General features: G+C 46.1%; 1 protein-coding gene across 4 annotated transcripts in view; it reads left to right on the forward strand.

Annotated features, from left to right (window-relative positions):
• The window catches only part of SHF (Src homology 2 domain containing F), a 378,180-nt gene that overhangs the window by 129,373 nt on the left and 221,226 nt on the right, over positions 1–27,581 (forward strand). For all 4 annotated transcript variants that reach the window (XM_085644027.1, XM_085644029.1, XM_085644028.1 and 1 more), the window contains exon 2: positions 5,030–5,159. In XM_085644027.1, coding sequence (XP_085500153.1) covers positions 5,030–5,159 — 130 coding nt within the window. The remainder of the gene's footprint in view (positions 1–5,029; positions 5,160–27,581) is intronic.

Below are 27,581 nucleotides of genomic sequence, written 5' to 3' on the forward strand. Positions count from 1 at the left end.
TGGTAATTCGTGTTCCCAACTGAAATAAATATGAAAGAAGCTGCTAGAATCCATCACTTAATATCTGTCCCGTGGGTACTGTTCCTATAGCAACCTAGTTATGGCCACCATATATCTGTCAAAAACCATCTAGACTGTCTATTGACGATATAGTAATGTCTAAGCAGACCATAGTATCAATTAAACATATGCATGTATAAGTGACATAAAAGTTCTGCAAGAGAAGAGTCAGTAAACATCCCCTCATGAAGTATACAAAGTATAGTCAATTATACTCTCCTATTCTAATGCATGGACAATTTCCGTTCTGTACAAGCGCATACGCCTATCACCTCTACTAGTAAGTCCGGTCCTAAGCTATTGCAAGATCATCTCTTCGCATACAAGTTCTGTAGTTCAGCCTGAGCAGAGTACAGTGATCAGCCCCTCACGCCGTAAACTCCGTAATGAAAACTAAACTGTTCTATTGTCATACGCAGCCGCTTTCGGTGAAAACACTCGCATGAGCCTCTTACCATATGTAATGACGCCATACACTCGCCCCCTCACTGCCCCCGCACACCGATTGCCTCGAGTACGAGCGAGAGTCAAAGTGCGGGCAGTTAATTTGAACCTGCTTCTGCGTCACGTGATCTCAAAGAGCAAATCTCGTCCGTGTTAATACTCCAATTTCGGCGCCATCTTGTAATAGTCAAAGCCCCATTATAGCTCAATATGCCGCATAGGATATGTGTGCTCGATGAATAAAACCAAAGTGCCCCGATATTTGGCAGATTTCATTATGCCGCCATGCCGACAGAGGTCTAATACTGACTCCTCTTAAAAGTAATTAAAGCGTCATCAATCCCACTAATATTCATATTATTCATAATCAGAAAAACACACCCTTCTGTATTATGACGCAACTCAGGGCCATTTCCGAGTAATTATATATACAAAAATTCCTATTAGTGTATGCGGATGCATAATCTTATCTCGTAATCATAAATGTAATCTATCACGGCGGCTATACTGTTATCAATCGCCCATCAGTCCGCCATCATGTAAGGGTGATCTATGTCTGAAAACCACATAGCTGCCCCCAAAGAGACTCACATTTCTATGCGAGTGCGACCATATAAGTGATTTCGAAAATTCCAAACCATGTCTACTCTCATGTCAGAATCATCTTCCTAGTACAGTACTCATATTAATTTATATCCTTTACGCATCTCAAGGATCCCTTTCCCTTATGTCTAGTAATACAACCATGGTGATATTTTGTTATGTTTGGTGAATAACCATCAACTCAAACACAGATCTATGTCAATCTAATGTCCCACCTTCTCATTACGCATATTGGTACATAGTTATACTGTGTATAATCTTGGCAATACATCTATGCCAATGTGAGTGATTGCTTCATTTAGTCAATGCTCCACCTGGAATTAACATCTCCCTTCCCCACATTATGATACAAGTTCAGTACATGAATAGCATATATTTATACATAAATCATCATAGTTCTTAAAACATTACATGATACAGAATTCCAAAGGAACACATACTCATTGTGATAATCACACTCTCCTTAGAATAATTTTTGTCAGTCTTAGTATGTGGGGAGCCCCCCTTAATACTATCTGGTGCTAAGAAGTAATGTAACTCCTGGTCGATATTCAAACCTAACTCAGTTGCACGTAATCTCAAAATCCAAGTCGCCTCATTCCTCCTCAACATGAGTTTGCGATTGCCCCCTCGTGGGTGTCTGTTAGTTCAATTCCATAAAATTTAAAGTCCTTGTTTTTGCGATGGGATTCACACTGGCAGATGTGTGCAGCAATTTGGTACCTTTGATCATATTGTTTCACTGCCCTGATGTGTTCTCCCATTCTTTCTCTTAGTGTACGAATCGTGCTTCCTACATATTTTCTATGGCATCTGCACTCAATTATATACACCACATATTTGGAGGAGCAGTTTAAATTAATTCTTATGTAGTACTGTTTGTCACCAGGGCCTATAAATTCTTTAATGCCATGGTTTGCCCATTTGCATGCTATACAGTGCCCACATCTATAGAAACCAGCAGTCCTTGTAGTGAGCCAATCATTTTGTCTTTTTGTGCTGTTAAAGGCCTGCTTTATCAGTCTCGATAGGTAAAATAATTGAATTGCATTCAGATACTCTCAGATTAGGTGGGATCCGCACACATTCAGTGCTATTCTGTGGATGGTACATTTTCCACATAATTATGGATTTGCCACATTGGCGCCTATTCATATAATAATCTGCTGCATAATTTTTAGATTTTAATAAAAACAAATGTTGATTCTAGCTCAGTTTGATCAAAAGTTACTATACACACAGCTATGACGTGGTTTTCAGATCAGTGAAAGGCCCTTCTTTAAGGTTGACTGGTCATCTTTCTGTTTATGGATGTATTTTGTTGTTAAACTTGTACTAATGAGGTGAGGGCTTTGCCCAGACAGTGTTACCATACGTAACCAGCATTGGCATAGCCAATAGGTCTCGCCTTTGTGTTGTTGCACCAAAGATATTGTGCTGGATAGCTAAACACTTATAAGGTCCCAAAGGGGAGACCTATTTGGCTATGCCAATGCTTGTTTTTAGTCCTTCTTCTATGACGGAGCACTGATTGCAGATCCTGGTGCAACGGAGCGTTCCCAATTCACCTCAAAATGAATCTCTGCTGATTTTATTGCAATTTTTCTTACTGCAGTCCAGGATAACAAAGAATGTCTGACTAAATGTCCAGCTGTGAGGGTTGTTTCATGTCCATGAAGATCCCAGCGCCCTGTAGTGGAATAAACTGGTGAAAAAGAGTGGTGTGCGCGTGACTGGAGTGCCCCCTAGTTTTTGGTCTATGGAAGGTGAGCCTACTTGGTAATGTTCCTCTTTGCCAAAAAAACTGAAATGCGTGTCGTGTGTCTAAAGGAAACTTGGCACGTCTCACTGCGTTCAGGTGAAACTTCCAGAAAGTGAACGGGAGAGATTTCTGGAATGCCTAAAACTGTTGCATTGGCATTCTTGTTGAGTGATGCACTTGGTATGAAAATCAGAGGATGGAAATTATTTGGAGATTTTTTTTTTCTTCAAACCCATTTCCTTTTTTGCATATCCGGTATGAAGCAAACATTCACGTTAATTATATACGTTATCTTTGCACAAGGTAATGAAATCCCGCCAAAAATGCATATTGACCAAATGCAAGGGCGGGATAGTGGCGTTAAATGGGGAGCGTGTGAAATCACTATCAAAGCACTGAGATGTAACAAACATAGCTCTGATTTCAATGTTCTTGTACAATTTGTATAACACTGTAGAAAATCTAGCATATAATTTCTGACATGTGTAGCAACATATTTCATACTCACTTTACATAAACGGTGAATATTTTGGACTGAGGTGGTTCGCAAAAATCTGCATTTTTACATGTGAGCATAGTGGCTTGCAAATGGGGTGGGACAGTGTTTTTTACGGATAATAGTTTTGTGGTAGCTGGATCTATAGATCCCGTTGTAAACAGTCTGGGGTGTAGGCAGTTAGTTCATGTAAGTGTTCTGGGAGGGAGAGTAAGAGGCTAAACGGGACCCACTTGCTAAAGTCGAGCGCGACCCGTTTGGCGCACAGTTGAAGGATGAGAGGGGCAGATCCTCGTTCAGTGATCAGCGAAGTCACGCTTCGGTACCCGTCCGGCTGAGGTTTGCTGAGAGGAGGGGTCGTGAGCGGGTGGGCACGTGCGGGCAGAGGAGGAAAGAAGAAAGATGGGCTGGGGGTGAAGGCATCCCAGTCACATGGTCAGAAGTCTTTGATTTATGTCCAAATGCATGCGAGGTTGCAAGGACGCTTTAGGTTGCCCGTGAGCGATGCACTTGAGCGATGCGCTTAATAAGGAAGAGATAGGAAAGCCAGATGGCAGCTGTGCGCGTAACCACAAGCTTTAGGCCACAAGCAAAAGCGTGTGGTCGGATTTTTAAAGCCCACTCACTAAATGTATCGCCATCCAGCGCATGCGCTGGCTCAGGCGAGACCTAAAAATGGCAAACTAATGAAACAATCCTATCACAAAATGTGCTTCATTGCTATTTCTTTCCACATAATTTAGTCAATCATGTCACACAATTTAGATTTACCCAGCCACATAATTACAGTGACCGTGAACATAGCCGACTCCCATCTCATATGTACCCTATCCGATTCATGTATCTGTGCAGCGTGCTTCTACCTGGCGGCATTGTGGCGCTAGTGGGCAGTTTTACAAACATTCGCACGTTCATCATAATAGATATGATTTTAAGGGGTCATGAAATGCCAAGTGTTCAGATGTTTACCTAATATATTATGTGAGAGAATTCCACAGAATGGGAGCCAGTGTGGAAAAGGGGGTCCTCTCTCCTACTGTGTTTTTCTTATTCGTGGTATGATTAGAAGCTGCCCCCGCATCTCCATTGTTTCCCTCCTATATGGTGACTAGTGTAGGCTTTGCAGTTTGGCTCTAGGGGAACAGCACTTCAGTCGTTTTTATTTATTTAGTTCACCTTTTGCAAGTGTGGTCACCTCTATCCGTACTGCAGCAGCAACTAGAGTGCATTTTTATAGCTTATATATTCACTGCTTTTACCCAGCACCCTGTCTGTGTGGCATATCCTGCTACAGATCATTTTCAAGCCATGCTTGTTCTTCACTACACTACACTAATTCATATAAGTAAGAGGCCCACGTATGGCTTCTGTGACGTGCAACAAATACAAATGACACGTCACTTGTACAGTAGACTTAGTAATTGTGTGCTGGGAATCAGAAGCGGGGAAGTGATGCCTAAACTTAAAATGCTTATTTTTGTAATTACAGGTAATAGATGCAAGGAACTAAACGGTTTAACCAATATAAGACCCGATGTAAGATACAGGAATTATTAATCGAAGGGATCATCACACTATATGTCTTAACAGATCATGTGATCTCCTGAGAAGAATCCACGTAGAGGTTTGCGGTTGCTTATGTTCCCTTTCTGTCGTCTTCCCAGGTTGTCATCCTAGAGGATTATGCGGATCCATTTGATGCTAAACAGACTACTAGCGTCCAGGTGGCCCCGGAGAAGGTGACGGAGAACGATGGTTACATGGAACCCTATGAGGCTCAAAAGATGATGGCAGGTAAGGGGTCTGCTTATCTACCAGTTACATGTGGTGGTTTAGTGTTAAAACATAATTTTTCATAAGTTTGGCTGTATTAAATTGTTTCGTTAGAGGATGCTGACACTTAAGTAACTGCTTTGAGGAGATTAGTCTCTGCCAATTTGAGAATTTTGCTGACCAGTTGGTGCGGGATCAATTTATCTGTCACTGCACAGACAAGATGATAAAGCAGAAACTGCTTTCAATGGGCAATCCCACGTTAGATGAAACTTTAAAGATGGAAAAGAGCATTGAGACATCTCTGTAGTAACGTAGTCCACGCTGGTAGGATGTTGATCAAGTAGATTTATTCAAGTAGACAACGTGTAGCAAGATCTTGTACAACAAGTAGTAAAGTTACATATAACAGCCCCACCAGGAGCAGCCTGCTAGATGCTCAGCCCATCCACCCACTGCAATCACTCACACCAGTCACCCAAGCATTCCACTCATGGCCGACACCCCAACATTCCACACAGAATACTCACAATGTCTTAGCAGCTTCGAACAAGATAACATAGAACATTACAACACAATATGAAGATACTACACACAGGTTTTCATTTTTTTTAGTTTTATTCATTGGCTTAATTTGGATTTTTATTAATAATCTTTTTATGCTTTTGGAAATCATTTTTGCAATAACTTTCTGGACCTTTAAATTCCAACATATTATGTCCCTGAACAGCTTTGTTTTGGTCCTGTTGATCACCCGTGCATTGAATCCCCTATAGCAGATTCTGGGTATTAAAGGGGTGTCATTTTCTTCTGTATCACAAGGGGTAACAGTTCCCATTTTCTTCGCCCCTGTTCTCTCTAGGATGCTTCTATTCACCCATTCCCACTAGCCTTGCTTCCATCTCTTTTCTCAACAGCCATCACACAGTATCGTCATACGTTTTTTTTTTTCTCTGTTGTGCCCTATTCTCTTACCCCTTCATCTAATCCTGACCTCATGTGGTGATGAGGAAGTCTGCCTTTTCCTCACTCAACACTGTAGTAGCAATTTATTAATCTCGCCTTCTTGCATTCTGATTGATACACTTGAAGAACTTTCGATTCTGTTGTTCTTTTTCAGTATTTTGTCCACAAAATTCATGGACAGTAGAAGTACGAATCAACTCACCCTCTTGTATGTAATAACTCCATCCTTAAAAATGGATGATCCACAAATAAAAGGGCTGAAATAGTTGCATACCATGTTCAATCAATCTAAATGTTCAAGTGTCACTAGAAGGAGCCGATTTGAGGTAAAGTATTGCAAATTTCATGATGTTTTCGATGACCAGTCTTTTTGTCAGCAACAAGATGGATGGCATTGTTGTGCCAATAAGAGGCAATGTATGCAATATTAGACCTAATGGATATAGCCAAGGGGCCAAGAATACAATGATCCATTTGTCAAAGCTTGGATTATGAATCTATGAGAGGAGACCAGTGTTTAGGCGAGGTGCTATCAAAAATAACCTGCATTTAACAAACTGCACTGTTGGTTCCATACATGCTATTGAGCAAATGAGATCTTTCTGTGATGGAATTTAATGGGTGGGTATAGTTCTACATACAAAGCTTGAATGAATCGCGGAAACTGGTAATCACCCATACAGTATTCTTCCATTCTGTCATTTTAACTCATCATCCCCATTGTAGACAGTGTAGGTCCGCAGGTTTGCATTGACATTAATGAGCGCAAATTTGGTTTTCCGGCCTGTGCAAGGCGAAGAAAGGTTTCTTCTTCACTCATAGCACAATATCGTTTACTTTTGAACTACACGTCATGCAACAGCAGTTTTGCAGCGTGAATCTTTCTGGATTCACTATGCTGTGCATTATTCCGCGATCTTGTGGTTGGGTCCGGATTCGTAGTCTTTTCTTTGTTTTTTTTTTTTTGTTTTTTTTGTAGCCCAGGTGGGCGGCGACGACCACCATTTGGTGCACCTTCCGTGACGTCGTCGTGCTTCCTGCGGAAGTCCCACCTTTGGGGCGCCATCTTCAGATTCTTTTTTCCGCCGTTGGGTCTGGATAGTCATCGAGAAGCTCCAGAGTTACAACCGAAGGAAGAAGAAAGAAAAGCGAGTTTCGTCGACAAATACATCGGAGATATCACAGGAAAGGAAGATATTTCATCAGGAACGCGAAGAAAGGAGGTTCAGCGCCCTTTTCTTCGACGACCTTGGAGAATGCGCACTCAGAGGCCCTGAGCGCAATGGACAAGACGCCATTCAAGTTCTGCCCAAACTGCCACCACAAGTTCGCGCAGAAGGACCAGCATCCGGTCTGCAACCTCTGCCTACCGGTCGAACACCAGAGTAAGGACTGTAACGCCTGCTCAGCCTTCGCGCCGAAGACGCTCAGGGTGAGAGATCGGCAGAGAAGAGCCAACGCCAGCATGGATGGCAAGGGTAAGGCCCTGTCGCTCTACGATCTGGGCCTCTCCACGGACGACGAGGACAACGTCGCCGAGACAGCCGAAAACTTCACGGTCGTAGAGACCGACAAGAAAAAAGAAGAGGTAAGAGAATCGTCGAGCGCAAAACAGAAAGTACCTCAAACACGAGGGTGACTCGAGAAAATCTGAGTCTAAGCCCACGAAGGGAGCCCCGGCGCCGAAAACTTCGACGACCAAAGGGGGAACCATGGACAAGAGGCCGAGCGGATCCTTAGAGAAGGACTCCCTGGTGCCGAAAGACGCCGAAAAGCAAGGGTCGTCGAAGACAACCCAGGAAACGGGCCGATTGACGCTGAAAGAACAGTCGACGCAAGTTTCGACGAAAAGACCCGTGGTCGACGCCGAAAGCATCTCCGAAATGGAGAAAAAGAAGAGGCGGCTCGAGGCCGAAATGGAGAACATCCTTCAAAGGAAGAAGGAGTTTGACGCCAAGATGAAGGAATTCAAGATTCCAACGGTTTCATCGGCGGACGTCGTCGAGGTTGAGGACGAATTCGACACCGAGGGACTGATGAGGGATCTCGAAGAGGAAGAGGAAGACGAGACCTATTCTGACGAGGAAGCCGAGGAAGAAGACCAACAGTCGGTCTACGGCTCGGCACCATCTACCAGCCACGAGATCGAATGGCAGGATCTCGACACCGAAAACCCGGAGAAGACCGTGGACACGTACCCTTCGAGGCCTTCGCCACCCGACGACATCGGGGTGTACAATATGGTGGTCAGGAGCGCAGCGACAGCCTTCGGCGTCAAACTCGACGAAGAGAAGCCGAAAGCCGATTTTCTCCTCGAGACCCTGCTCCCCATCCAGACGAGGAGCCAGTTCCTCCCCATGCTACAAAGCGTGATGAATCAGGGGAGAGAAGCCTTCAAGGAACCAGCGACCTGCCGGTCGATCACGCCCAGGACTGAGAAGTATAAGCACTCTTCCCTGGACCCCCCTTACATCAAAGGTAGCGTGACCGCCGACTCCATCATAGCTTCCACGGCCAGGAGAAGGGCCAACGTACCAGCAACCTCGGGCCCACCACCTGATAAAGAGAGCAGGAGGATAGACCTCACAGGAAGAAAGGTCGAGAGGAACGCCGCTATGCACTGGCGCATGGCAAATTCCAATGCTCTCCTCAATAGACACCAGTACCAGCACTGGGACGAGATGGGGGAGCTAGTAAAGCACCTCCCCGAAGAATACCGCCAGAGAGCCTCACACCTAGTAGATGAAGGCAAAAACATCGCCAACTCCTGCATAAAGACGGCGTTGGACGGGGCAGAGACTTCAGCAAGACTCATGGCCATAGGGGTCACCGAGAGAAGGCATGCATGGTTAAGAATCTCGGGATTCAAACCGGAGGTGCAGAACAACATCCTTAGCACCCCCTTCAACGGAGAGACACTGTTCGGAGCAACAGTTGACGAGAAGCTCACCCAGCTGAAAAAAGAAAACGAAACGGCGAGGTCCATGGGGGCCCTACAGCTGAGGGGAATGAGGCGAGGCAACCCCTCAAGGAGACCCTACGGTAGGGGAGGAAACCAGCAGGGGCCGTCGCACCAGACGTTCCAGCAGGGTCAGCAGGGTGAAGGTCACGGACAGGGTCAACAGAAGCAAAACTGGCAGTACCAGCCTCGGGGCCAGTCCTTTCGCGGGAGAGGGAACGGACGTGGCCAGAGAAGGAGAGGGGGGGACCAGCCCTCATCAAAGTGACTCAGCACGCAGGAGGACGCCTACCCTCGACATGCCCCCAGGGGTGAGGCACGAAACAGTAACATCGAGGGGGAGAGAAGGATCAAAAGCCTACGAGCATACATCACCAGTAGGCGGAAGGCTGAGGTTCTACCTTCACGAGTGGTGGCGTATAACCACAGACAAGTGGATACTGACATGCAGTACGGATACTGCGTAGATTTGGAAAAGAAACCGCCAAACAGGAAGCCAAAGGGAAGGCAAAGATCGGCTCAAGAACTGACCCTACTCCGAGAAGAAACACGGAAGCTTCTAGAAAAGAGAGCCATAGAGCCAGTGCCGTTCAGAGAACGCAACAAGGGGGTCTACTCAAACTACTTCGTGGTCCCAAAGGTAGACGGGAGCCTCAGACCCATCCTGGACCTGCGATACCTAAACAAGTTCATCAGAACGCAAAGGTTCAAGATGACTTCGCTGCAGGAGGTACTGCCCCAAATAAGACACGGAGACTTCATGGTCACCGTGGACCTCAAGGATGCCTACCTGCACATCCCAGTAAACAGAAGGCACAAGGGACTTCTAAGGTTCAACATCGACCAGGAACACTACCAGTTCACAACCCTGGCATTCGGATTAAAATCGGCGCCAAGGGTTTTTACAAAATGCCTGTCGGCGGTCGCGGCCCACCTACGAAGGCAGGGGATACACGTCTACCCCTACTTAGACGACTGGCTGGTCAAGGCAAACTCACGCGAAAAGTGCGAGAGGCACTCAAAACAAGTAACAGACACTCTCACGAACCTGGGGTTCTCGATTCACTGGGGGAAGTCGTCGATGGAACCGGAGCAGGTGAAGATTTTCCTGGGGGCAAATATCAACTCCCTGAACAGTACAGTGGTGCCCAGCGACAGGAGGACAGATGCCCTACTGAAGGAGACGCGGCTCTACCAGAAGGGGCGAGCTCTGACACTGAGGTCAGTGAGCAAGATGATGGGGATGATGGCGTCGTGTATCCAGCTGGTGCCGAATGTACGCCTGCACATGAGACCATTCCAGGAATGGCTACAACAGCAATGGTCACAAGCAAACGGAAGTTGGGAGGATCTAGTGGTTGTTACGCACGCAGTGCAGGAGGAGATAACTTGGTGGAACAGAGACAACATGACAGCAGGGAGGTGCCTGACACCACCAAACCCAACAATGACCATTACCACGGACGCATCGCATAAGGGATGGGGAGCGCACATGGACAACCTCAGGGTGAGGGGTCTGTGGGCTCCAGCAGATGCGGTTCGCCATATCAATTACCTCGAGTTGAAGACAATCCTGCTAGCCCTGAAGGCATTCCAGAGGCACCTGTACAACCAGAGGGTGTTGGTTCAAACAGACAACACCACGGCGATGTTCTACATCAACAAACAGGGGGGGACACAGTAGTTCCCTCTCTCCTCTCTGGCTCAGGAGATTTGGAGATAGGCCATACCTCTCAGGATAGATCTACTAGCAATTCACCTACCGGGGAAGGACAATGTGGAGGCAGACTGGCTAAGCAGGCAGACCTCGGCATCGCACGAGTGGGAGCTCAATGGCCAGGAAACGGAGAAGCTTTTCCGGAGATGGGGAACTCCCACAATAGACCTATTTGCAACACGCCAAAATGCAAAATGCCAAAGCTTCGCGTCCAGGCAACCAGATCAGCAATCCCAGGGAAATGCCCTATGGATAAGCTGGTCGAGGACATTTGCCTACGCCTTTCCACCGATACCCCTGTTGCACACAGTGCTCGACAAGTGCAGAACCAGAAACATGACTCTGATCCTAGTGGCTCCGCAGTGGGCGAGGCAGACATGGTTCTCACAAATTCAAGAAATGGCACAAGGCAATCCGTACAGGTTCGAGAGGAGAAAAGACCTGCTCTCAATGCAAAACGGAGAGGTCATGCACCCAGAGCCAGAGACCCTCAACCTGGCGGCATGGCTCCTGAAGACCTAGAGTTCGCACACCTAAGATTGCCTCAGAGCACTATGCGAGTGCTACGGGAGGCAAGGAAACCAACTACACGAAAATGCTACAGCGCAAAATGGAAAAGATTCACGGTGTGGTGCAGGAAAAAAGGCCTGCAAAACAGAATGACAAGAGACTCAACAGTGCTGAGGTACCTCACACACCTTCTAAAGAGTAACCTCTGCTCGAGCTCCCTAAGGGTACACCTAGCGGCGATCGTTGCCTACACCAGAGGTGAAAAGGGTGGAAGTTTCTTCACCTCGCAGGTGGTGAAGAGATTCATGGAGGGAGCCAAAAGAATGGCCCCTCCGAAAAGGTTGCCGCCGCCGGCATGGAATCTAAACGTGGTTCTGACGGAGCTCATGAAGGCGCCGTTTGAACCCATTCACAAGGCCACTCTGCTAATGTTGACGATGAAAACGGCCTTTCTAGTGGCCATAACCTCACTACGCAGGGTGAGCGAGCTTCAAGCACTAACGCTACAGGAACCCTACATTCAGATTCACAAGGACAGGGTAGTCCTGAGGACGGACCCACACTTCATGCCCAAGGTGGTGTCGGCGTTCCACATGAATCAGAGTATTCAGATACCAAGTTTCTTCCAAAACCCGACTACAAACGCAGAAAAGGCCCTGCACACCCTTGATGCCAGAAGAGCGGTGATGCACTACATTGAGAGAACCAAGGAACTCAGGAAGTCGAAGCAGCTGTTTGTGTCCTTTGCTACTAGCTTCATGGGTAGGCCAGTGACTAAGGGCACCATCGCTAGGTGGATTGCCCTCACTATTCAATTCTGCCACAAACAGGCTGGACAGGAGCTTGCGGAGGGGCCCCAGGCTCACTCCACAAGGAAGAAGGGGGCCACCGTCGCCTTCCTGGCGAACACGCCCATCCAGGACATTTGTCTCGCGGCAACTTGGGCATCTGTGCACACGTTCACGAAACACTACTGCGTAGACATTCAGATGAATAAGGAAGCACGGGTCGGACAGAAGGTGCTTCAACACATTTTCAACGACCAACGCTCATCTTCCACCCAGCCACCACAAAATTAGGAAAACCGCTACAAAGTCTATGCACAGCATAGTGAATCCAGAAAGATTCACGCTGCAAAACGAATAGTTTCTTACCTGTCGGTGTAGTTTTGCAGCTTGAAGATCTTTCTGGATTCACTAGCGAACCCACCCACCTCCGCCAGGAAGATGAGGCTGGAGGGAGAGGGGGTGAAATGGAAAATATCAAAGAAATGAGAAAGTACAGAAAAGTGGACAAGAAGGATTAAGCAATCGCCTAGGGTTTAAAAAAAAAAAAAAGAAAAAGAGAAAAAAGAACCTGAAGATGGCGCCCCAAAGGTGGGACTTCCGCAGGAAGCACGACGACGTCACGGAAGGTGCACCAAATGGTGGTCGTCGCCGCCCACCTGGGCTACAAAAAAAAGAAAAGACTACGAATCCGGACCCAACCACAAGATCGCGGAATAATGCACAGCATAGTGAATCCAGAAAGATCTTCAAGCTGCAAAACTACACCGACAGGTAAGAAACTATTCGTTCCATTCTAGTGTTTCTTTACTTTTGGACTTTTTTGCCGGTGATTCTTCAGATTGATTTGCAGTTACCGAACAGCACATCAGAGTTGTTTTTAAAAGGCTTACAACCACTTCATGAAGCCTTGCAGCCAAGTATTTGCTGTACTCAAATGCATCTATATGTTATCAAAGTTTTTCTGGAAGAGGTTTCTGACCTCTAGAATGGAGGCATTAGATTGTCTTTGCTGTTCACTCAGGCTCAAATGCAATAGGACAGGGTCTTATGAAATTACTTCAGGTTACAATAGGACTGGCAAAAGATTAGGATTCCGTTCTTTATCAGCATTCGGTACAAGATGGCATAAACTTTAGTGCTTGATCCTATAGTAGAAATGTACATTTATGTGTTGTGAGTGGTTCACAATAGACTTTTCGCTTGGTTAACAAAACAGACCTGCTCATTTTGCAGTGGCAGCTCGGGGGGGATGGTGGGTTTGCAGGTGGAATGGTGGTCTTTGGAGGCCAGCAAGTGTGGGTCCTGCAAAGACCATCTGTCCTATATTTTCACACCTTCAACTGTGTAGAATTAAATATGGGACGTACTACATAAACACAAAGACCCACAGAGGGGTAAAATGACACATAAGGGGAAGAATTTCTCCTTAATGGACACATTTACAAAGCTTACCCCTGTATGGGTTTTGGTGGCATTTCCATAATGCGTCCTGTAGCCCAAAGTAGGGTGGTTGTCAGCAGAACACAGGGCTAGGTTCAAATTACTGATCATAGTCTTTAAAGCTGCCAAGTGCACCTCGCCCAAATATATCTCTTACACCCACAACCATTACTTGAAGCCATAACCACAAGAAGCCAGTCCAGAGCTTCAGTTTCCTCCCCCCCCCCCAAACCTCCCTGTGGCAGATCAAGGTTCCAATATTTCATTGTGGCTTTGGAATGAGTGTTCAGCTGACCTGTGAGCAATCTCCTCACCTCCTGCTCTCAAAACTGAACTTAAAGTACACTGTCTCAAACCAAAACATCCTTATGACTCATCTCCTGTTCATTTGCTTATATGACCCTCTTTCTGCAGCAACTTGATGAATGTAATGTGCAGGCTACATAAAAACTGCAACATATTATGCATGCATAATCAATCGCACTCTTTCTGACCAGTCTCCACTGCCACTAGGCATGCCCCAAGGCTCTATTCTCTCCCCGACATTGTTTAACTTTTATATGGAATCCCTTGCTGAAACCCTCAAACTCTCCCACATCTCATACCGCATGTATGGTGACGATATCCAACTCAATATGAAAATCACCTCCCGCAATTACATCGATATCCTCAACAACACCCTGACTAAAACACAACACTGGCTAACCCATAAACACTTTAAACTCAGTACAGTGCTGTAATGTAACGTATTAATGTCGAAGCTTCATGTGTTAAAGAAATAAACTTTTTGGAACTTTTAAGTGACTTTATCCATATTTTTAAGTGATGTTTGTTGTGTGATTCACATAGCATAAATTTACAATTACCATGAAAGGTATCCACGGTGAGGAACCAGAAGCCATAGGGCCTCAAGGGTGAACTGGCCCCTAAACAGAACCTGTCGTACACACAAAAGCCACCCGATTATTTTTCTTATTTTGTAATTGTTAGAAGGTGGTTCTGACACTATGGGCCGCCCGGATTTTTCGCTTTTTGAGCACCTAATTGTTGAGCTTTTACTGTGGGGAAGCCTCATAAGTTGGGACTCACCCACTGTGAACTCAGGATGTAAGAGACTGCATGGGGCTTTTACTGGTGTTCCCCTGGCTTTACCAGGCCACTGTGCAGCAGCTGGAGTAAGGGACACCGGGCTGGTTACATGCAGACACGTGTACATGCGTGTGCACACGTGTACGGGCTGCACAGGGGAGATTTCTAGCGTGTGCAGTCCAGGAGCAGCTACAAAGTGAATGGTGTGGCAGGACTTATGCAGTATTGGGTGGTGACATGGAATAGGCTTTATACGCTGGAAAGAAACATGCCAGGGAAAGTCAGTGTGTTTTCCTGTGTTTTCACTTCATTATTCCCCTAAGGGAATGTGGGGCCCATGGCTAGATTAACTTCCACAAGGCCTACAGTTTCCAGACACGCACTAAAGTCCATTGTATTGGAGGTGAAAAGAAGTATTCTGCAGAGTCCAAAGTCATATTTGTACTGCTTTTGGGTCACCCAGAAGTGTCATATTACTCTGAGCCAGCCAGGACCAGACCCAGGCTGAGGGCTGACCTCAGCTGGATGGATTGATAACCTTTCTTCCACAAGCTAGGGCCTCCTCTCCACGAAGAGAAGATGGTAGGGGCTACAGGCTCATTAATTAGCAGCTGTCACTGGGTGCCAGGCACCAGGTTGCACCAAGGGGGGAAGGCAGCGTGGGCGAAAGGGGCTTCAGAGACATGTGGCGAGAAACCCTGGACGACGCCATTTTGAACAAGCTCATAGGCTGGACAAGAAGGAGGGAGCAGGGATGTGATGTGTCGCTGTTTGATAGGACCAACAGAGACTTCCTGCCAGCCCCCTACTCCACTTTTAAAAAGTGCTTGCACAGGAAGAGAAGCTCTCTCTGGGGTGTGGTCTGCTGAGGCTGAAGGTGCTGGAGCCTGGCGCAATGGACAGTTGGAAGGAGAAACCCCCCGACTGCCCCCAGGACCCTATCAGCACCAGAAGAACAGCCCAGGACTGGTGCACAGAAGCAGGGGCCTCTGCGCAGGGAGAAGAGAGGCCCAGAAGGAGAGCCTGGCGAAAGGCTGGCGCAGGGAGCCAGTGAAGACGGCACACTGCTGAATCTACCCTCTCAGAGACCCAGAGGGCAGAGGAGAGTGTTCCCAGTGGCTGGGGCTGGTAAAGAGGAGCAGGAAGCGCCCCATAATACCTCGCCAGGCATTTGGAAATCTGCAGTTTTGGTGCTTTGTGGCCCCCAGAGGAGGGGGGGGTCACCCTCACTTGTGAAAAGGTGCTGGGGGAGCTGCTGGAGAAGCGCAGTCTCCCCCCCCACACTCCCCTAGCACAAATAAATCTGCTGTTTTGGTGCCTGGTGGCCCCCAGAGGAGGGGGTCACCCTCGTGTGAAAAGGGGTGCAAGGGGGCTGCAGGAGCACCACAGCCTCCCCCAGCATAAAGAAGAACATTCCACCCATAAGTTTCACGGGGCATCTGAAAGAATAACCCCTCAAGGGCTCAGCCAGCCTTTAACACCTTCTAGGCTGGAACTTATGTTCTACAGCTGAGGGTGTACTATGAAGTGCATCATGGAGTGAAGGGCTGAGTTGGGGATGTCTGGTAAAGGGCATCCCCTGGAGGTGAAGTGGTGTAATTGCACCGAAATGCATTTACTATTGGTTATTTCTTTTTAGGTGGACTGGAAGTCACATGTGTAAAGTTTAAGTACCTGTGTAAGATGATGTTAAGCTAAATGGAGTTATGTTGCTGGACCTTCCTGCTAGTGTGACTGGCTGTATTTATGTAATCCCATGCTTTTACCTGTGATTCCTTTTAAAGTGAAGAGGCGCACTGCAGGAGAAGTGTAGTTGCCAGGAGTACTTCTTTTGAAGGGACTGTAAGTCACATGTGTAAGGAGATGTCATAAGCCAATTGGGGCTATGTTGCCAGACAGTCCTGCTAGGGTGTCTGGCTGTATATGCGCAATCCTGTGATTTCATCTGTGATGCCTTTAGGGGCTGTAATTGCAATGCATTCAAATGATCAACCAAGGTGATGAGTACTGACATTCTAAAGTGTGCGTAAACATGGATTCTTGCTGCTGCGCTTAGGTGAAGACCCCAGACTGCTAGCCCTTAAGATATAGAGTTGCATACTTTATGGTCAGTAGGAGATGCTCAGTCAGGGTCATGTGTCACCAAGGCAGGTTTACCCCTTTTTAATGCTTGTTGAGGTAATGGGGTGGGTCGCCACTGGGATGGTGCCAGTGCGCAGGGCCCTCGCTCCAGGTTATGTTCAACTATCTGCATTGGGGGCAAGTTGATGTGCATTCATGGGAGTGGTGGTACTAGACCCCACCCCCCCCTTTGCGGGAGGGATGGAGATGTTATGCAATGTCACAAAGTTATTACAACAGCTTATGTATATTTGTAAATTGGTGCATAGTATTGAGTAGTGTGTGTGTTTAATAAATGTATTTTTGTGCACCTGCAAATGGCGATTACTAGCCCACACCACCTCCCTTGAGTAAGCCTCAGACTGCTCTGCAACGCTACCCTCTGAGAGTCAGGCGCTACAATTGGGTGTTTGGTTCCCAGTGAAGGACAAATGTAGTCATGTTATTTGTGCAGGCCTCACAGATGCTGCCTCGTTTTCCAACAGTAATCTACCACATTTTGTAAATGTTCATACTTTCCGTCCTTCTCCTAGACACACACAAAAGCATGACGGGATGTCCTCAAACATCACCAGCTATTGTGCCTCATCATGGGATTTACATAGCAAACATTTTCAGAGTTCGGCTCGTGCACGGGCTCCAAGATCCGAGCCAGAGCCTTGGCTCGCTCTCCCAGTACATCTGCTGGCTTGCCCACCTCTACGGTTTCTGTTGCTTAAATACAAATACTCTGCGACGTCTGTCGGTTGACAGCTGAAAGCCAAGGATTGCAAACATGGCGTTCTGTGGCAGAGCCACGCCTCTTTGGGCGGGATTGGTGAAAGGCTGCTTTTCATTGGTCGTTTGCTGTCTAAGGAATAGCGTATCGAGGGAGCTGGGCTGACGCACCTCTGCCCCGTTGGCCATGCACGCCCTTCCCGGATGCTTGCTGCCTATTATCATCCTATGTGAAGGTTTTCGGCGCCCCCTTTGTCTTCAGATGTCAAGACAACTAAATACTGTTACAACCTAATTCATGTTCTAGCCTTAGCCCATTATTGCCAGGTTGTTTTTCTTCATGTTTATTCTGTGTTCTTTCTAGCCTCCTGCTCAAAGATTTTAAGTGGTGGGCAAATGAGGGGAAACCCTCACACCGTTAGCATCCCCAATACTAGGGCGGAAATGGACGGCCTGGGTGGGTCCCTCAGTCAGATTTTGTGTTTCCATATTTAGAGGCGTGCATTTCTGGAATCTTGAAGTACCTCACGCGTCTTTTGAAGTGGGCTGCTCACGCAGTGCCACACAGAATGATGTCCAGCAGGGTTTCTAGAGACTTTCCGGTGCTATTACACATTTGATGTCACACTCCTTAATTTTAGGGTCTGTGATATGTTGTGCAATAAAAGCCAGGATGCCCTCTCGCCGTTTGGAAGCCCGCTGCTATTACTGCCTGGCCGGCGGGCTGTAACACAGCAATACGGAATTAAGTGGCTAGAACTGTCCACTCGACGCAGACATCTGGGCCCGTGACAGCTGTTTGCAATAAAGCGAGTCCGAGAGGGTCTGTCCGACTGCAGCCTGCAGGGCCTCAAATGCTTCATTTACAGCCCAATGACCCCTGCGGGCGGCCATGGAATCAATATTGGTCTTCAGCGCTGCGTGCTGGCAGCTTCCTTCCTGTCGGGCCGGCGGGAGTCGGATTTCACTCGCAGTGCGCGGCTTCAGTTGTAGGTCTGTTGACTTGACGTGTCCCGTCTGTCACTTGGCCCTACACTTGACTTGCCCCCGAGGACGTCATCGTGCACTTACCGCTCGCACACCAAAAAACAAGTCTGCCAATCCCCGAGAGATTTCGCAGGCCCATTTTACACACGTGCACGGAGCCATTAAAGGTTAATGGAACAATCGTTGTCTCTATAGTTAGTAAATAATACAATGTTTGTCAATGTCTTGGGAAGAATTGTTTTTTTGCAAGATGGTAGTGGTTTTCCTCGCCTGCTCTATGTCCTTGGGACTAAGCATTGCATTCGATAAACACAGACCTTTACAACATTTTATTTTTAAAAAGACGCTGGTTTCAATTTGTCACTGCTGATATTCAAGAGCTGTGAATTTATGATACACTTACGTATTTTTTACATTGAAAGTTCTTTCCTGTGTGCAGCCCACTGCGACTGTTTTTTGTAACCATTGACAGGAGTCAAGAATTGGCGAGGTCAACTGGCCTCTAGCCATATGGCTGTCAGTCCGTTTTTTGTTGTTGTTTTTTTTTAGTTATGGGCTTTGCAAAACTTTCTTATTGGAGTAGCCAATGGACCTTTTATTAATCTGAAGATTGGTTTATTTGCTATCCCAAACGCCCACATTACTATAGTAGTCCGTGGCACTGGAGGGGGCTACTTTGGGTGTGGATGTGTTCCTTGTGAAAAAGCAGAATTCTGTCACTCAGTGATGTTAGCCAATGGCTAAACTAGGCTCACCCACTGCTGACTGCTACAGTGGGCGAAAGAAGGTGAGTGACGCAACAACAGACCAATGGATGTAGAGTGCTAGCTAAAAGTACCTATAAGTATATTGTACATATAACTTTAATAAAATCAAATGGTCTTGGCTAATGCCTGACATAAAGATTAATTTGGTAGTGGTGTGGCAGTGTCCCTCTTCCAGTATCGCCATGTAGCCAGTCAGAGGGCATGAGGATTGACACTTAAGCTAGGGTGACCAGATTCTCAAAACAAAAAACGGGGACAGGTCATAGACATAGAAGTAGGACTACGGTTTGTAGTAACAATCGACATAAAAGTAGGACTATTTGACAGCTGTCATAGACATAGAAAAAGGACTACAATTACAGCTCCCTCCACAGACCGAGATGAAGCATTACAGACAACAAATCTGTGGTCTTTTATTGCCAACCCTCTCCTTCACACAGCAGCATTAGTACTTTTTATTACATTTACACTTTTAAGGACTATAGCATATATTTGCCAAAAATCAATAAAGCATCACAGGCTAGCAAACGCCAGATTTACTAGCTTTATCAATGCTCGTTTCTATAGCTGCACGTCAGCACCACATAAAGTACAACTCACCAATGTTGCTTAGTTGCTCATGACAGAAAAGCATGGGAGGTAAACTGCGGAATGCTAAATTGCCAAATGGCAGCCATGGACCAATGTACAAAAAAAACCTTCTCTCCAGGTATTACTGCCTTAGGGTCTTAAGGGTCGCAAAGGCTGGCCGACCACACAGTCATCCCACATTTGCGTGGTCACTGCTGGGATGTCATGTTACCTTACTTGGGTATGTATAGTGCACTCTAGCCATTGGTATCATCTCATAGTGAAATAGTGTGAAGACCTGAGCAAAAAGATCGAGCAGCGCTGCACGCCTTTCCCACAGGCGTTAACCCTGCTCCTTTAAGTCCTTTCCAGCGAAACCGTTTGCCGTGATCTGAAAGGTCAGTCAAAAGGTCAAGTCATAGCTTTGATATGGAGAACACAAAGCATGCATCAATTGGTTATGAATAAAACATGCAATGAGCAATGCATTAATCCTTGCACGGTATGCATAAGGGCTACTGAAAAGTTTGTATGACTATGAATACAAACAACAGGACGAATAAATATTGTTTTATCCAAAGTAGAAACTTTGGCTGGCACGATGACGTAGGTGGCGCTGCGTGTAAAATGTCTCTCTTCAAAGGATTTCCCTTCTTGCTACAGCGCTCACCTCAGTGACGACACATGCCGTAAACAGTGCAAAGAGAGCATGCGCGCGCATGCTCAACCGGAACAATGAAAAACAGGGACATTTCTGTGTTTAACGGGGTCACTGTTTGAAAACAGGGACATTTGAGTCACTTGGAGAAAAGTGTTGGGACACGGGGACACTTCCCCAAAAACGGGGACCGTCCTGGGAAAACGGGGACGTCTGGTCACCCTGCATAACCAGAAGATGCTGCAAACATGTTGGTTTCCGCTTCATGTAGTAATCTGGGGGGGGGGGGGGAGGGCGTCCTCCCTATTCACTCTTGGCAAGGAGCAAAATGTACTGTCGTTTCCCATAATATTGAAAGTAGCATGCTAAGAAAGCGGACGGAGCCGGGTGGTAAAGTGCAAATAATATATGCCAGGCTGTGTACATATATGGTGTTTTGGTCTATCGTAGCCCCCGCTCTGAGCTTTTTTATACACTCCATGTTACTTCATACCATCATAGAGAGCTGTAGCAGTGCCACAGATATAAGGCTCTACCCCAAAGTTGACAAGCCCTGACACAGGCCCCAATACTCCTTCCTGTTTCTTCTTCTTAGCATACACAGATTAGCGGATTGTTCATTAAAGGGCGTTACTCTTAATTTACTTTCAGCTAATGTTCGTGCAAATGCAACCGCTTCTGAGATCTGGTTCGGATACCTATTCATTAATTGTTTACCTCTGAGTTTTACAGTACGCTGCATGTTGCCTTTCAGTCACTCTTCAGTGCTCGACAGATGTAGGAAAATAACAGCTCAGTGAAATGAGGGAAGGTTATAGTCCAGTCCGACCGGGCTAGTGATCTAAAAAATAACTACTGTCCCGAAAAGATGCATAGACCTACACGCACTCAATACTAGCGTTTCACCGACATTGCCTGGGGGAGAGAATGTCCTTTCCTTCTGGCTTCAAAATAGCTAGGCGACAGATCATCTGTACCTTGTGGTACAGGCAGCTGCAAATGTATATTATATGTAGTGTTAGGCAGGTTATATCCATAGAAACCTATACAGCAGGTCATTTGTTTGATTACAGTTGTTACAGCACTTGATCGAAAAGCAGTCTTTTCTTGTCTCTGCTGCCAGGTGCTCAATTCAAAATCCGAGCTCTTCACTGCTGCAGCGGTGTTGGTGCTGTGCTCTAGCCCCTCCTGCAGCTCTCGCTGCTCGTCCACTCCTCTGCCACGCATGGATGCTGCTCTCAGCCGCCATGGCCACTTTCCGGGCGCATTGTCTCCACCTGCTCCCACAGACCCCAAAGTGCTGGTGGCAGGATCGCGCCATACCCAGCTGCACTGGTACCCACAGCGGTAGTTCCCACTGCATCATGGCTATCCCGTTGACCCCACCTACCAAGGGCTCTCCCATGGCATTGTTCTTCCCTGCTCATGGGCGCTGTCTGTGTAGTCCTGCTTCTCGTGTTAGCTGTTACCTTGGTGGTGCCAAATCCTTCAGCACCACCTGTCGTTGACTTACCAATGATACTTTTCCTCCCTGCTTGGCTCTTGCCCACTATGTCGCACGGCCTTATCCTAGTCAAACCACAGGTCCCGCTTCAAGAACACTTCCCACTCACCATAAACTAACTGGGGGTGTTACTCCTATGGCAAGCTTGTCTGTTGTCTTCTGATAGTTCTGAGGGTTGAGCCCCTCCCCTCCCTCCCCCCCTCCCCCCCGCCTGTACACACTTCATAATTTTGTGGTTGCCAATCAGACCATCTCTGGCTTCACTTGCTGCGCAAGAAAAGCCAGAGACGGTCATTTGGGCGGCAATTACCTTTTCGTATTTTGCCACAGCTCTGTATCACCACTGTGATGTAGGCATCTGTTTCAACCTTTGGTAGAAATCGCCAAGAGTAATAATGTGTTTACAGTTTTGAGGGCTTTCTAAAGGAAGATGACTACATGGACCTCGTTTGTACCCTCTGAGCGCACTGACCGCACTTTGAATAGGATAGTAAAGAAAAATTCCTGTTTGAATATGTCAAATCAAGAAGCTCCCAACCTCCTAAACTGGGCATTAGAATAATTTTCTTCATATCATTCCTCTCCACTTTGATCCTTAGTTCGGCTCGGTCAGGTGCCTATGACCAGCTGCACCTCCTTCAACCAGGTGTTCAGGAGCTTCATTCTTCACAAGGTTGTGGCATCACGTTTGTTTCATATTCTGTTCCAGAAATCCAACACTCTCCCATCCTGTGTGGAAGATCATCGGGTTCCCCATCACTGGTTTCCTGCAAATGCTCTTTGTAACCACCACGCCTATATACATCCTTATCCAGAAGCGCCCTGAACCTACTAAAAGATGGTTTAGAGCGCTATGCATAAACACATATATAATCAAGAGATTTTGTGATGGGAACAGATTGGTAAGGAAAAATGAGTTCAAGAGAGTTTCTCTTACACTTTCTTTCTGTTTGTATTTATCCGGCTATAGGACATAGTAATCATAATAAGCACATAAGTAGTCAAAATATCTTTCTCCTGACGTATTAATTTCTGACAAACGTCGCCCTCACTCCTTCAGTCACCTCGCCACTCCAAGAAAGCACGTGCTTTGGACAAACGCGTCATTTCAGAGCCTTGATGAACGCACCCGTTAGCTGGTTTGAATTTAAAAAGGGCTATATAAGTAAATTACTCTGACATCAGACATGCTTGGTTGTAGAATAGCATTGTAGTGTCTCCTAACATTTGTAATGCTGATAAAACTGAACTTTAATTCCTGCAGTTTGTACATAGATTTTTCTTTCTTTTCCCATATTGCTAGAATAGTCTCATTTTCAGCGAATGGAGGATTTTAAATGAAATGTGTACATCTAAAACAAAGGTTTGTGCACACCAACAGCCATACATTTCTCAAATGCTTATTAAATGAAATATTGTCGGTTTGCACCAATTTCTATTTGGTAGCTAGTTAAGTGTTATGGCCGGTATATTTGCACACGTGCAAACTTACCCACCCACCTTTTATGTCCCGTTTGTGTTAAGAGTAGTTCCTGTTTTAGCATGTCCTAGAGATCCTGTTGTAGATGGGACTCTCCCATGTCGTCTTCTTTGTGTAATATTGTTCTTCTCCACACCCCTTCCTTTGGTGGCACTGGAAGGTTCTTTAGTTCGACTTTTGGGTTGAGTTTGTGTGAGAAGACATTAGCCCTGAGAAGCGATCATTGTAGGTGTGTTTCTACAGCAAAGTCATCTAAATCTACTTAACTGCATGGTTTCTTCACTGGTGGCGAGTTTGGAACCCTCATTATTGCTTCCTGGTTTGAGATCACAGGCCTCCATAACATAGCGTTTCCCATCAAATGCATGCTTAAACAAATTAATGTTGATCAGAGTGAAGGGTGACCAAGAGCCGGCAAATCCATGGATGTTTCCCCTTCCAGATTAATGTCACACTTTGGTAAACTGCACTGGTTCCATCATCACCAGAATTGAGCAAAAACACAAATTTCCCCTTTTCTTCCTCTTCCATTCTGTTTCTTTGCAAGCTCTGACAAAAGGCCTTTTTTGTTACCCGCTGCCACCCGTTGCCTGAGCTGGTAAAAGAGGTATTGGCTAAAAGATTGTTATGACCATATCTAAAACATTTCAGTTTTTCCAGGTGTCCTCTAGTTTTGTTTCTGGCTGTGTGTCTTTAACCTTGTTTTCCTCCTACTTTCTTGATGACATCAATGACTTCAGTTACGGTATCTATTGACACCTTCATTTATTTCATACAAACGGCTTGTATGTGGAGTGTCTTGCTACATCAATAGCATCTGCTGTATTTTTAAGTTGTTAGTACATCAAATCAATTGGTCTCTAATAATTAATCACAGAGTGGTCCAAAGTTACATGTTACGGACAATCCTCACAACACTGCAATGCAACTCCTCACTCTCTTTTTACTTTGATTTCTCGTAAAAATAAAAAAAAAATTTAAATCCTCTTTAAATCAAGTACAACTTTAACTTTTTCCCCAAAGTATTTTTCAGGTTTTTTTAAAGTTATTTGGTAAACATCTAACCATGCCTCCCAGCTTCCCCTTTATTCAGTGAGGGATCGGGTACATTTTCAAAGACTATTCCGCCATTAGTACCAAGGTTATGCAATAATAGATACTGTTTGAATAAGGGGGAATCCCACCCCATCGCTAAAATAAAGTCAATCAAAAATCTTTACTCAATATTTCAATGGGACACTTGCTTCACCTATATCACCCAAAAAGGGTGTGTACTGTTACATATCTGAAGTAGCCATGATGTTGGGGAAAGGGTCGGTGGATACAATAAGCTTGAGGAATAGAACCAGTAATTTAATAAATACCAAAACTAGAAGAAACATGTAAGATGAAGTTCCCAAGAACATTATTCCTAGCAATATAAAGCCAAACTTCGATAGGTATTATGGACAGTTTCATTACAGGACAGAGTAAGCAGGCTTAAATCTGTGATTGAATCAAGAGAAACACAAGCATTGGCATAGCCAATAGGTCTCGCCTTTGGGACCTTATAAGTGTTTAGCCATGCAACAGTTGCATAACTAAATACTTATAAGGTCCCAAAAGCGAGACCTATTGGCTATGCCAATGCTTGTTTCTGTTTATTACTGCTTTGTAGTAATGGCGGCGCACGGGTGCTACCATTACTACATAAAAGTAATAAACTGGAGAAAAAAAAATTGCTCACGAAGAACATCAAAGCGGCCGCGCGGCCGTGAAAGTGATCGCGTTCGCGATCAAATAGCAAAGCGGCCGTGCGGCCGCGAAAGTGAGGCGCGCGCCCACGCACATGCACTGTAGCTCTAGGCTACACTGGTAGCACTTTTTTGAGCCCTCACAAAAAGTCTCTCCATACCAGCGCATGCGCTGGGTCAGGCGAGACCTAAAAAACAATGGAGTACTCCACTTCCTTGTTATGTGATCGGATGTAGTCCTGCTTTTATTGTTGTGTCCTGCAGGAAATAGTATGGAGAGGTATGTTTCTTGTCATGTGACCAAAAATTCCTATATTCAGAGGGTCCCGAGGTGTTCTCACCACACTTGCGGAGAAGATATTTAAGGTAAGTTTAAGTGTTAAATGATGTACTATCTCTGACGCTGATCGGCTGCACTAAGCGCAAGGAGGTAAAATGTTGGCCTTCTGGCTTTCGCAGAGACGTTTTAAAGCATAGACAAAGTGGGCTCTGGCCCAGGGCCCCAGTCTTTCAGGAGGCCCCCAATAGACCAAGTTCTGTTATGCAGAGAGTCTTGCCCTGATGAACTTGAGTAATTCTCAAACATATTGTTTTAAATTTGTTTTGCTTTGATTTATTTTTTAATGTGGGTGATGTGTGAGAGTCTATTACAGACAATTTGCAGAGAAATGTTGTGATTACATTTCAAGCAATATCCATAAAAAAAGTTTCTTTTAGATCAAAACAGGACCTCACATACGAGAATTGGGAAGGTGTCACAGAGATTATTTTCAGTAATGTTAGTGAGCTGCTGCTGTGTTACAATATTGAAATCACACGCCACTATCCTTGAATATTAGATGCAAACACATTTAGAATTAGGACGTGTGCCTGTGCACTGTCAGTGACCTGGCCAGAGAGGGCATGAAAGAGCTGAAACTGGATCATGTATTCAGAACTGTTCTAAACAGGGGTCCCAAAATGCTTTTGGCCCTGGGCCCCCAAAATCCTTAAGATGTCCCTGGGCTTTCGTACAGGGACTCAATACTGCCAGTTATCAAAGTACTGGGGATGCCTGTCCCATACACCACGAAGCGCTGTGAAGAGAAGCATGAAACTCGGCCTGGCACCGCGCCTGCTTGGAACCTTGAGTCACAAACATCTAAAGTCACCAGATTCTTGGGGAGAGGGGGTGTTCTCACGGCTAGAGCTGCCGATTTAAGGGCTGGGAAACCAAGGCTCGAGCCTCGGGATCCACTCCGCATCCTGTGATTCTGGGCTAATCACTTAATCTCCCCGCGCCTACCAAAAAAAAAATGTGTCCTTGTGTAAAGTAACTGGTGCTCGCGTAAAGCGCTCCAATACCATCGGGTCGAGTTAGCGCTATATAAATCTGCACAAAAAAAAGAAAAAAATTGTTCTGATCACAGTCGAGGCTAAGGCATCAGAACAGGAGGGGGAGAAGCACTTTAATTTAAGAGCCAGACCCACTGGCTTTGCTCACTTTCCATAGGGAGGCGCGCAGAGGCGCCCAGTTATAAGTTTGCCATGACACCGCTGCTTTCTGCAGGGCTTTACTGAGGCTGTGACCTGTAATGACATTTATTGCTTGTTTGCAGTGTGCTTCTGCGTGGTTTGTTTTCCCGAGCTACATCCTGCAGGCTCTGTGCGGTCGGGGCTGTGATTGGCAAATAAAGATCAATCAGCGTTAATGCCGCGCTCGGAGCAGTATGGAGCTGTTTAGGAGAAGAGGTAATTGCTCTCTCCTTCCGAGTAATTTAATATTGTGTGCGGTTCAGCTGGCGTCTGGGAGCCTCGGCAGGGAGTGAGCCCTGCTGGGAGGAGCGGCAGTGGGATGCGCCCATGGACCGCCGCGCAACACCTTCCCCCTCCCTACTCTCCCCTTCTGCTTTTTCCAAACACTCTCCAACCACGACTCTTCCTCTTTAGCCCTTAACGTGTGAACATATACAGGGCTTTGAGCGGGGTGGAAAATGGGTGGGGGGGAGGAGGTCTTTAAAAAAGGGCGTGGCCTGAAACGTGTGATCTAGAACCCCGAGCTTCATAGAGCGTGCCCGCTGACAAATATTTTGATATCTCGATGAGTTTTCTGTTTCTGCATCCTGACACTGAACACAAGGATGAACACATGCACCTCGACCATGCCAACCTATTGGCTTTACCAATACTTGTTTGTACTGATTTCTATTCAGTTTCAGATAAATTAGTGAAAATAATACTGTGCTGAATAATTAGTATTGAAAATATTTCATTTCCAATGACTCTGGGAGGTTCTTTTGACGGTCACTCAGTTTCCCCTTCACATGACTTTCCTCTGCAGTGTCACACTGACCATTACCAGCTTCCTCTCTGCATCTTTCTTAATCACGTCCATCTGCATAATCTCACAGCACAACTCCTTACTCTTCATTACTATCTTGTCACTCTGTCCATACTT

This window comes from Triturus cristatus, chromosome 3_1, assembly GCF_964204655.1.
Source record: "Triturus cristatus chromosome 3_1, aTriCri1.1, whole genome shotgun sequence".
Classification (NCBI taxonomy): Eukaryota; Metazoa; Chordata; class Amphibia; order Caudata; family Salamandridae; genus Triturus; species Triturus cristatus.